Source organism: Anomaloglossus baeobatrachus, chromosome 8 (assembly GCF_048569485.1).
Source record: "Anomaloglossus baeobatrachus isolate aAnoBae1 chromosome 8, aAnoBae1.hap1, whole genome shotgun sequence".
NCBI lineage: Eukaryota > Metazoa > Chordata > Amphibia > Anura > Aromobatidae > Anomaloglossus > Anomaloglossus baeobatrachus.
The window spans coordinates 46366145-46379129 of record NC_134360.1 but is presented as its reverse complement, the minus strand read 5'-3'; the positions used below and the strand labels follow the sequence as shown (position 1 = coordinate 46379129).

At 44.8% G+C, this 12985-nt stretch overlaps 1 protein-coding gene across 2 annotated transcripts in view; it reads left to right on the top strand.

Moving 5' to 3' along the window:
- Positions 1–12985, top strand: part of GRIP2 (glutamate receptor interacting protein 2) — a 412653-nt gene that overhangs the window by 28166 nt on the left and 371502 nt on the right. Inside the window, exon 1 of one of the 2 annotated variants that reach the window (XM_075321559.1) lies at positions 5326–5795. The exons of the other annotated variant lie outside the window; for it this stretch is intronic. Within the exon in view, the coding sequence (XP_075177674.1) occupies positions 5741–5795 (55 nt within the window). The 5' untranslated portion in view covers positions 5326–5740. Of the gene's footprint in view, positions 1–5325; positions 5796–12985 lie in introns of those variants that run through there. 2 annotated transcript variants of the gene reach the window in all.

Genomic DNA, 12985 nt, shown 5'->3' with positions numbered 1-12985 from the left:
ATGTAGGGACACACTCCACTGTCTGCTCTGATTGGATAATGTAGGGACACACTCCACTGTCTGCTCTGATTGGATAATGTAGGGACACACTCCACTGTCTGCTCTGATTGGATAGTGTAGGGACACACCCCACTGTCTGCTCTGATTGGATAGTGTAGGGACACACCCTACTAACTGCTCTGATTGGATAATGTAGGGACACACTCCACTGTCTGCTCTGATTGGATAATGTAGGGACACACTCCACTGTCTGCTCTGATTGGCTAGTGTAGGGACACACCCCACTAACTGCTCTGATTGGATAATGTAGGGACACACTCCACTGTCTGCTCTGATTGGATAGTGTAGGGACACACCCCACTAACTGCTCTGATTGGATAATGTAGGGACACACTCCACTGTCTGCTCTGATTGGATAATGTAGGGACACACTCCACTGTCTGCTCTGATTGGATAGTGTAGGGACACACCCCACTGTCTGCTCTGATTGGATAGTGTAGGGACACACCCCACTGTCCGGTCTGATTGGATAGTGTAGGGACACACCCCACTGTCAGCTCTGATTGGATGGTGTAGGGAGACACCCCACTGTCCGGTCTGATTGGATAGTGTAGGGAAACACCCCTAACAGTTAACACCCAGTTGCCGTTTATTCATACATTTCAAGGAGGAATCACAGAGGAACGGCATAAGAGTGTCCTATAAAATATTTCTTCTCAATTGTTATATAGAGGACACAATTGTTTAGTGACCAACTTATAACTACATGTGGTGACCCCCGAGGAAGCAAGCAGACCATTGGGGGACCCGGGCAGTGGTACACAGGAATGGTGGCAGATCTGTTGGTGATGTTTTTTCGGAGAGCTGCATACCCTTTACTGTTTTCCCTGAACAGTGACGCCCTTAGGCCATCCAGTTGTGCTGGGGAATTACAGCATGGCCTCCTTAAAAAATCTGGCCAGGTCGCTACAGTGCATGGAAAACATGAGCCAGTGTGCAGCCCTAAGCCTGCACTGCTGATCCCAGAGGGAAGGCCCCCATTGATCACAGCCTAGTGATATGCCATCTGATATGTTCATACCACTTTAAGAATCACTACACATCAATGAGGCGCTGCATCTGTGACGGCTCCAGACGGCGCTTCTCCATCAGTGATATTTCTGATCCTCGGCGTGTACTCCCCCACGACTTGGAGCAGCCCCCAGATCTAGTAATAGCAGCTCAGGGCTGGCACAGCCACACATGCTGAATCAGGAGACATGTGTAAGCCTCGCTCTCGGCCTGGCACTATCACACTTTCTCTATTTTTGAATGCATCATGGTTTTTTTTATTAGTTCTGGATTATTTTTTTATTTTTAATTTCCAGAGTCGAATTTCAAAAATCCTAATATTTCCTACATTCCACTTTATTGTGCACAGTTCACATTTTGTAGCCCTTTTCCTTGGCATGTTCTGCGCAATATGCAAATTAATTGTGTCGATTTATGACCCGAGCACACGGGCTAATGAGATCCACTCCCTGATTTGCATCGCTGACAGATTTCTCATCTCTATTTTAATGAGAGGAAATCTGAAATAAAAGGGGCGGCCGCCATCTATTGATGTATAAACATCACATCGGGTCATGTATTTGCCGTAGTGATGCCATGTGTCCTCTACATCACCATCAGGCAAATATTCCTGTGCTATTTAAAGGGCTCATGCGGAGATCTACATTGTATGGCACCAATAGAAACCTGTGGGGCTTCTTCTCTCCATTCAGGTGTCTCCAATGCATCCTTTAGTATAGAGGTATTCTTCACCAGAAACTGGGTTTGTAGGATACATTGTATACCCAATTCTAGAGCTTTTCTATATGCACGAGTGTAGTGCTAGGATGTTAGTGGCCATCAGGAATCCATATTGGTAGTCTGTCTTTAAGGAACCCTTTAAGATATTAGACAGTAACAGTTTAGTTTATATCAGCTTGTTCTTCTGTAATTTTCCAAGAAAAACAAGCAGTCATAGCTCTTTTATCAATGCAAAAGATGAGGATGTCCAGCTCTTCAGGCAAAAAAATCACGTCTTTATTTTATCATGCAGACACAAAGAATGACATGACCAGCACAACGCGTTTCAGGTGAAAGCACTCACCCTTAATCATAATTTATCTTTTGCATTATTTTGGGCTGTGGCAGTGCCTGTCCGTGCTCCAGGACGAAATCAAGACTGAGCCTTTTCCACGGTGAGCTGATTCATACTATTGATCTTTTATCAATGCTTAGTGAGAAAGTACATGTTTATAGTATCACTGAGTACCACATAGCTCTTTTATCAATGTTTAGTGAGAATGTACATGTTTATAATATGGTAAAACATCTGGTATCAGGAGCCTTTGGCATTTCTCATTAGGTGACGTATTTGTCAGATGTACATTGACATCTAAAGAGTTTACCATGTTTATAATATGGTAAAACATCTGGTATCAGGAGCCTTTGGCATTTCTCATTAGGTGACGTATTTGTCCGATGTAGATTGACATCTAAAGAGTTGGCCATGTTTATAATATGGTAAAACATCTGATTCCAGGAGCCTTTGGCATTTCTCATTAGGTGACGTATTTGTCCGATGTAGATTGACATCTAAAGAGTTGGCCACTCAGAAGAGGGATACTATATTGGACAAATAGAACCTGTTAGAGTTTGTGTAACACTTGGTTACACAAGAATTTGTTTTTAAAAGAGATATAAAGTGGTGATGACTTCAGGAAAGTCAGTGGCCTGTTAACCTGTGGACTAAAAGGGGAAGGCCATGACACCACAGTGTGGATCCCAGGAATTTCTCTGTCTTCGCTGTTTTGCGTCTCACAGCTGATGTTCCTGGACAGATAATGTGTGTTACTCCTGGTGAAGTTTTTTTCTATGTAGTGTGCAATGTAAGTACTTTACCTTTGTGATTTAAATTATGCAAAAGTGTGTGCAATATCACACTGTTTCCTATTTTCTGTAATCATTGAATCATTATAATAAAATTAATCGCCTTCTTTAAAGCCGTATCCAACCCCTTTAAATACTTGGCAAAACAACAAGGTAGATTGTCAGCTCTGCAGATCAGTTATATAAAGAGTTATCAATGCCCTCCATGCCCTGCTTGTTTCTACAACTCATCGCATTCCTCTTACTTTGGGCTCCAGTCACATTATATCACTGCTTACCTCTCGGCCTACACTCCAGGGTATCCATAGGGTATATTGGATGTGATTTATTTTTTAATACACGTTTAGACTCACTGTATACATAAAAAAAGCCCATATCTCTGGAACCATATGGCGGACAAATAAAAAATTAAAAAAAAAATTGAAAACTCAGTGGAACAGCAATGCCATTATTCAATGAAACCCAAGCCTTTGAAGCTTAATAATAATAACAATTTGGTGCAAATACCTTCACTAGCTTTGACTGCCCACTTTTCACCTGGTGACAGGTTCCCTAGAAACTGACATGCTGCTTTTTTTTTTCTTATGTACAGTCAAAAGGTATTGGCACCCTTGAATTGTTACAAAAACAAAAATTGGGGTTTCCATCCATTTCTGGGGGCTTCTTGAAGTTTGTTTCGGGTCATTGACCTGCTGGAAGACTCCTGACCTAGGATGCAAACCCAGCTTTCTGATACTGGACACTACATTGTGACCAATAATCCTTTAGTAATCTTCAGATTTCATGATGCCTTGCATATAGTAAAGACCTCCAGTGCCAGAGTCAGCAAAACAAGCCCAAAACATCTCTGTACCTCCACCATATTTGACAGTAGGTACTGTGTTCTTTTCTTTGTAGACCTCATTCCATATTCAGTAAACAGTAGAATGATGTTTTTTACCAAAAAGTTCTATCTTGGTCTCATCTGTCCACAAGACTGTTTCCCAAAAGGGTTTTGGCTTACTCGCATAGATTTTGAGAAACTGCTGTCTAGCTTTTTATGTCTGTGTCAGCAGTGGGGTGCTCCTGGGTCTCCTCCGTAGAGTTACATTTCATTCAGATGTGGACAGTTAGTTTATGCTATGGGGAGATAGTTCGGACTTAGAATGGTGTTCCAAACGTTATTCCTATTAGTTAGTTTATGCTGACACTGATGCACCCTGAGTCTGCAGGACAGCTTGCATTTCTTTGGAAGTTGATTGGGGCGGCTTATCCACCATCGGGACTATCCTGCATTGCAGTCTTTGAACACGTTTTCTCTGCTGTCCTTGTCCAGGGAGATTAGCTACAGTTCCATGAGTTGTAAACGTCTTTATTACGTTGCGCACTGTGGACAAAGGAACTTCAATATCTCTGGAGATGGACTTGTAACCTCAAGATTGTTGATATTTGTCAACAAGTTTCTCACATCCTTCTCTTTCTGTTCTCCATGCTTACTGTGGCACAAACACACACTGTGCAAAGATTGAGTCAACTTCTCCCCTTTTTATCTGGTTTCAGATGTGATTTTCATATTGCCCACACCTGTTACTTGTCACAGATGACTTTGAACAAACATCACATGCTTGAAACAAAGTTGTTACCCACAATTTTGAAAAGGTGTGCACAATTTTGTCCGGCCCATTTTGGGGGTTTTGTGTGAAATTCTGCCCAATTTGCCTCATGGGTCATTTTTGTGTTGTTTCAATACACACAAAAAAATAAACATGTGTATAACAAAACGTGTAATTTGCAATAATTTTCCAGGAGAAATTCTTCATTTTTTGGAACAATTTCAAGGGTGCCAACACTTCAGCCATGACTGTATATAGGATTTACAGTATTAAAATCGCATCCATTTTGCCGCTACTGTAATACGGTGCGTTTTTTCTTCTTGCAAAACCAAATTGAAAATCGTTGAGTTTCCGTTGTCTTAAATTTCCGTTAAATGTCTTATTTTGTTTTTCCCACTCATTCGTTACCTACGAACATGCCCTTAGAGTGTCAGCTCTGCCGTCCAGCCATTACCCTACACCACATTTAATAGGACACATATGACATTCCTGCATCAGGTATCACCGTGCCACGTCATATACTATGATTACTCGGATTATCCGCCCCTGACTGTTCACATAATAGACAGAGAACCTATCTGTTCCTGGGAATCGGCCTGTACTATTGTACTACAGGGGGCATGGAGCCCCCTCCTTTTATTAGAGGTGGCCACGTCTATGCCCCCAGATCAGTTTTTACTATAGGTTAACATGAAGCGAGGTTTAGTAGCCCTCCTGCTAGATCTGATTACGTAGCCCCGGGAGGTGCCAGAGGGCATTCCTCAGCTGCTCCTGTCAGACTCCCCTCAGATGGCTGCCCATATAGTACAATCCTCACTGTCTGGGATGCGTTATTCAGGTGGCTATTGAGGATGGCAGGGGGAGGATGCTAGCCGAGCCCAGGGGTCCAGCGAGAAGCTCTGACAGTCAGCTGTGCATACATGCATTGGTCATTTCTGATGATGCCAGTATTGCTAATGCAAAGCTAGGATCTGCTGCCATGGAGCCTCACTACACCCAGTGACAGGGGACCCAGCACAAAGGAAAACTGGTGATGAGCGCGAGACTGTACTTCATAGAAAGAGGAAGATAAGACAGGACCACACTGTGCATTGCTCATGCCAACCCGTGCATTAATGGGGCACACTGCAGCCCAATGTTAAGCCATACAATAAGACACCTCTTCTGCAAATACTCTCCCCTGTGTCTCGGAGACGCTGGACAGGCTGCCCGTATCCCTCACATGTGCCAGCATGCCCGGCTGGAGAAGGAGCCTTACTCTCTGTTTGCAGAGGATGCAGGATGATGGTAAGACAATGGTTGGGATGGTGAGGGTCTTCCTTGTGCCGTATTCTCAGGTGTGCGTACTGTTTAACTATGTCACTGCTAAGAAAAAAAAAAGAAGGAAGGCCTATACAAGCCAGTGGGGAGATGAGGGATGTCGTGCATTAACCCTTTATGTGCTGGACCTGGTTTTCATATTGGCGGTAATGATAGTGCATTTGTATGTCATTAATAATGAATGGGCAGAAGTTGAATATGCAGCAGATAGAAATATATGTGGGGCAGTCAATTAGATGCCTCGTAGGCGCTGAACGCAGGGAGCGATGACCTGGGGTGACCTCATAAGCGCCACTGTTTGGGTTAAATTGTCAGTCGATTGACCTGTATAAATAATAGGCACAAAATAGTGGCCTGAGGGCGAGGAGGAAATCAGTCACTACCCTGCGGAGAATGAGCGGGAAAGCACGCAAGTGTGGCACCCTGGACGGTGATATATCGTAGTATCTCATCTATGTGATACACCGCAATATCTCATATATGTGATACATCGCAATATACGGTGATACATTGTAATAACTCATATATGTGATATATCGTAATATCTCATATATGTGATACACCGCAATATCTCATATATTTTATACGTCGCAATATATGGTGATACATCGTAATATCTCATCTATGTGATATATCGTAATATCTCATATATGTGATACATCGCAATATACAGTGATACATTTTAATATCTCAGACCTGTGATAGATTGTAATATCTCATACCTGATACATCACAATATCTCATATATGTGATACATTGATACATCGCAATGTACGGTGATACATCATAATATATCAGACCTGTGATAGATTGTAATATCTCAGACCTGATACATTGTAATATCTCATATGTGATACATCGCAATATATCACAATATACGGTGATACATTGTAATATGTCACACGTGATACATCGTAACATCTCATACCTGATACATCGTAACATCTCATATATGTGATACATCACAATATATCACAATATACGGTGATACATTGTAATATCTCACATCTGATACATTGTAATATCTCAGACCTGTTATATATTATGATATTTCATATATGTAATACATCACAATATATGGTTATAGATTGTAATATCTCATACTTGTGATACATTGTAATATTTCATAGCCGTGATACATCGCAATATCTCACATGTGATATATCGTAATATCTATACCTGTGATATATCGTAGTATCTCATACTTGATACATCGTAATATCTCACATGTGATACATCACAATATCTCATATCAGTGATCATCATAATATCTCTTCCATGTGATATATTTTATTATCTCATATATGTGATATATCGTGTGTTATACGTTGTAATATCTCATATGTGATAGATTGTAATATCTCAAATCTGTCATACATCATATCATCCCATGTGATACATCATAATATCTTATTTCTGTGATACATTGTATTTTTTATGTTTTTTTTCCCTGATTTTTATCCATGTTTTGTCTGTCAGTTGCGCAGCATCCATTTTCCTTTTATGAAAAAAACAAAAGTTTCCAAGTTTCTCCATCAGATTAAACAGTAAAAAAAAGTGTATTATTATGCAGCATGGATGGTGTCCGTGTGCTGCTGTTTTTTGTTTTGCTTTTTTGTTTTTTTTTTTCACAGATCCATTGACTTAAATTGACTATTTTAATCCCTAAAATCAGGCATGTCTTTTTTGTGTGTGGTCAGTTACAAAAAAAATGAACTGGTGAACCATCTCATAGCATACTATAATGGGTACATGTTGTCTGAGTGAAAAACAAAGGTCAGGCCGAACATTTTATAAGTGTCTGTGTACGGTTTTATACTTGTGATACATTGTTCCATAAAATATAAAACTTTAGAAGAGCTGAGAAGCCTCATGTACTAAGGAATTGTGCATCGTTTGAAAAATGCTCTAAATTTGCCAACATAGCACCCAGTCCTGACACTGGTGCACCTTACTAAACCACACCAGCCTTCATCCACTGCACCTTACTAAACCACACCAGCCTTCATCCACTGCACCTTACTAAACTCGCCAGGCTTCATTCACTGCACCTTACTAAACCACACCAGCCTTCATCCACTGCGCCTTACTAAACCGCACCAGCCTTCATTCACTGCACCTTACTAAACCACACCAGCCTTCATCCACTGCGCCTTACTAAACCGCACCAGCCTTCATCCACTGCACCTTACTAAACCGCACCAGCCTTCATCCACTGCGCCTTACTAAACCACACCAGCCTTCATCCACTGCACCTTACTAAACCACACCAGCCTTCATCCACTGCACCTTACTAAACCACACCAGCCTTCATCCACTGCACCTTACTAAACTGCGCCAGGCTTCATTCACTGCACCTTACTAAACCACACCAGCCTTCATCCACTGCGCCTTACTAAACCGCACCAGCCTTCATCCACTGCACCTTACTAAACTACACCAGCCTTCATCCACTGCCCCTTACTAAACCGCACCAGCCTTAATCTATTGCACCTTACTAAACCACACCAGCCTTCATCCAGCTGGTGTGGTGCGGTTTAGTACTGTGCAGTGAATGAAGGCTGGTGCGGTTTAGTAAGGTGAAGTGGATTAAGGCTGGTGTGGTTTAGTAAGGTGCAGTAGGTGAAGGCTAGTGTGGTTTAGTAAGGTGCAGTCGGTGAAGGCTGGTGTGGTTTAGTAAGGTGCTGTGGATGAAGGCTGGTGCGGTTTCGTAAGGTGCAGTGGATGAAGGCTGGTGCGATTTAGTAAGGTGCAGTGGATGAAGGCTGGTGTGGTTTAGTAAGGTGCAGTGGATGAAGGCTGGTGTGGTTTAGTAAGGTACAGTGGATGAAGGCTGGTGCGGTTTAGTAAGGTGCAGTGGATGAAGGCTGGTGCGGTTTAGTAAGGTGCAGTGGATGAAGGCTGGTATGGTTTAGTAAGGTGCAGTGGATGAAGGCTGGTGTGGCTTAGTAAGGTGCAGTGGATGAAGGCTGGTGTGGCTTACTAAGGTGCAGTGGATGAAGGCTGGTGTGGCTTAGTAAGGTGCAGTGGATGAAGGCTGGTGTGGCTTAGTAAGGTACAGTGGATGAAGGTTGGTGTGGCTTAGTAAGGTGCAGCGGATGAAGGCTGGTGCGGTTTCGTAAGGTGCAGTGGATGAAGGCTGGTGCGGTTTTGTAAGGTGCAATAGATGAAGGCTTCGCTAGCCTTCATTCACGACCTGTTTTGCAAAGGTTTATTCAGAGATGTGGCAGAAATTTCAGCGACTGTCCGATTCATTTGATTTGGCTTCATCCCCATCCATATACTGTAAATGGAAGAGATTCTCAGTTGCAGATATTTTGTATAAAAATTCTGCCTGGTGAGACCATAGAGTAAGAGAGCCAGAAGCCACTGATGAATCAGTAAATACCTTGGTAATTTGTGTCAGTAATGAAGGCAGGAGTTCTATATAACGGGATGGCCAGTATAACCCCGGGGTTTACTCGCGATTACACCGTGTAACATTTATACCAGGGTCCTCTTAGTGCCGTGTAAGGATTTTATTGCAGTCACTGAATCGCCCGTAATTAGTCACACTTTCTAGGAATCTAATCACACCCTATAGTTATTGTGTGCAAACTTGGAAGGTTTTTTCACTGTGTGCCATACAACAGAAGAGGGCAATTAATTTTCCCATGGGCCACATGAGAGACCATGACTGTGGTGGAAGGCCAAACCAATAAGCTGAAATTAATATTGCCATATTATATTATTATTTTATATTGATACTAATTGTATCACTTAATATTGAGCAGAATTTGCTCTGCTGACATCCTCCTACATACAGTATGAGCCCCCACACAGGCCCCCTATATACAGTATGAGCCCACACAGGCCCCTATACACAGCATCAGCCCCACACAGCCACCTTATGTACAGTATGAGCGCCTCATTATAAAGAATGAGCCCCCACACAGTCTCCCTATATACAGTATGAGCCCCCACACAGCCCTCCTATATACAGTATAAGCCCACACAGGCCCCCTATATAGAAGCATCAGCCCCACACAGCCACCCTATGTACAGTATGAGCACCTCATTATACAGTATGAGCCCCCACACAGTCTCCCTATATACAGTATAAGCCCCCACACAGCCCTCCTATATACAGTATAAGCCCACACAGGCCCCCTATACACAACATCAGCCCCACACATAGCCTTTTTATACATAGTTTGGGCCCTCACATAGCTTTTGGCTGTAATTTTTACTCACATAGCTTCCTTAAATTCAGTATGAGCCCCAACACAGTCCCATTATAAACAGAATGGGCCCCCAAATACTATCCTTATACACAGTATGATCCCCACATAGCCACCTAATTGCAGTATGGCACTAAGAAAGTGCCCAATATACAGTATTATCCCTCAAACAGCTCCCTATATACAGTATTAGCCTTTATATACAGTATGAGCCTCGAAAAAGACTCCTATATACAAATGAGTCCCCACATAGCCTCCTGTATACATTATGAGCCCCCACACAGTCCACTATATACAATATGAGCCCCTTACATACAGTATGAACCCAAACACAATCCCCCTATAAAAAGTATGAGCCACACACATAGTCCCCCTATATACAGTAAAAGCTCTCATTACACACAGTATGACCCCCCACATAGCCCCGGTATATACAGTATGATCCCCCTCATAGCTTCTTTATATACAATATGAGTCCCTATATACTGCATGAGCCACTAAATAATTTTCTTATACACAGTAGGAGCACCCAGATAGCCTCTGTATATATAGTGAGTCCCCACATAGTTTCCTTATACACAGTATGGGTCCTCAGGCCCATAGGGGTATCGTCAGGGGTGTGGCGGGGTTATACACATCTTAGCATTCTGAGGTCTGCTACATCTTCAGCAGGGAAAATGGGCATTCTATAAAAACTGCACCAAGCAGTCCAGTAAGTGACACATCGCTGGAATCAGGCTCTCTGAACCTATATCATGCTACGTTCAGATTACATAGCAAAAAATTGCCTACATATTCCTGTTAACTAACGGGCAGAAAGCAGAAAAGTAGGTAACGTTTCTCTGACATTTACCCAACCCAGACTCCACCATCAGATGCCAGATAGAGCAGTGTGATTTGTAACTACACAGTACACGTTTCTTCCAAATTCCAGTGGTGGCGGCTTTACGTCTGACGCTCGGTATTGTGATTGGTGATGTACGTCAGCAACTGCTCGGCCATGAAGCTCCCGGGGAGCGCTGTGTTTGTGCTGATGTTTCCAAAGGAGGTCTGAACTCTGCAGTTATGGCGTCAGCAGAGCGCTGGTGAATTTCTGCCCTCTGCTCCTCAGCACTCGGCCCCCCACTCTGTAACGTTACGGGGTCTCCACTTTGTGGCTGAGTTGCTGCGGTTCCTTCCACTTCTCAGTAATATCTCTCACAGATGATGGGGGAAGATTCAAGAGGTAGAAATGTAATGGTCGGAGTTGTTACCTTGGTGGGGGAGAGTAGGTGGAGGTTACACACTGGTGGTGAGGGCCGGAGGTTATACACTGGTGGTGAGGGCCGGAGGTTATACACTGGTGGTGAGGGCCGGAGGTTATATACTGGTGGTGAGGGCCGGAGGTTATACACTGGTGGTGAGGGCCGGAGGTTATACACTGGTGGTGAGGGCCGGAGGTTATACACTGGTGGTGAGGGCCGGAGGTTATACACTGGTGGTGAGGGCCGGAGGTTATACACTAGTGGTGAGGGCCGGAGGTTATAGACTGGTGGTGAGGGCCGGAGGTTATACACTGGTGGTGAGGGCCGGAGGTTATACACTGGTGGTGAGGGCCGGAGGTTATACACTGGTGGTGAGGGCCGGAGGTTATACACTAGTGGTGAGGGCCGGAGGTTATACACTGGTGGTGAGGGCCGGAGGTTATACACTGGTGGTGAGGGCCGGAGGTTATACACTGGTGGTGAGGGCCGGAGGTTATACACTGGTGGTGAGGGCCGGAGGTTATACACTGGTGGTGAGGGCCGGAGGTTATACACTGGTGGTGAGGGCCGGAGGTTATACACTGGTGGTGAGGGCCGGAGGTTATACACTGGTGGTGAGGGCCGGAGGTTATACAGTGGTGGTGAGGGCCGGAGGTTATATACTGGTGGTGAGGGCCGGAGGTTATACACTGGTGGTGAGGGCCGGAGGTTATACACTGGTGGTGAGGGCCGGAGGTTATACACTGGTGGTGAGGGCCGGAGGTTATACACTGGTGGTGAGGGTCGGAGGTTATACACTGGTGGTGAGGGCCGGAGGTTATACACTGGTGGTGAGGGCCGGAGGTTATACACTGGTGGTGAGGGCCGGAGGTTATACACTGGTGGTGAGGGCCGGAGGTTACAGACTGGTGGTGAGGGCCGGAGGTTATATACTGGTGGTGAGGGCCGGAGGTTATACACTGGTGGTGAGGGCCGGAGGTTATACACTGGTGGTGAGGGCCGGAGGTTATACACTGGTGGTGAGGGTCGGAGGTTATACACTGGTGGTGAGGGCCGGAGGTTATACACTGGTGGTGAGGGCCAGAGGTTATATACTGGTGGTGAGGGCCGGAGGTTATACACTGGTGGTGAGGGCCGGAGGTTATACACTGGTGGTGAGGGCCGGAGGTTATACACTGGTGGTGAGGGCCGGAGGTTATACACTGGTGGTGAGGGCCGGAGGTTATACACTGGTGGTGAGGGCCGGAGGTTATACACTGGTGGTGAGGGCCGGAGGTTATACACTGGTGGTGAGGGCCGGAGGTTATACACTGGTGGTGAGGGCCGGAGGTTATACACTGGTGGTGAGGGCCGGAGGTTATACACTGGTGGTGAGGGCCGGAGGTTATAGACTGGTGGTGAGGGCCGAAGGTTATAGACTGGTGGTGAGGGCCGGAGGTTATAGACTGGTGGTGAGGGCCGGAGGTTATAGACTGGTGGTGAGGGCCGGAGGTTATAGACTGGTGGTGAGGGCCGAAGGTTATACACTGGTGTTGAGGGCCGGAGGTTATACACTGGTGGTGAGGGCCGGAGGTTATATACTGGTGGTGAGGGCCGGAGGTTATATACTGGTGGTGAGGGTCGGAGGTTATACACTGGTGGTGAGGGCCGGAGGTTATACACTGGTGGTGAGGGCCGGAGGTTATACACTGGT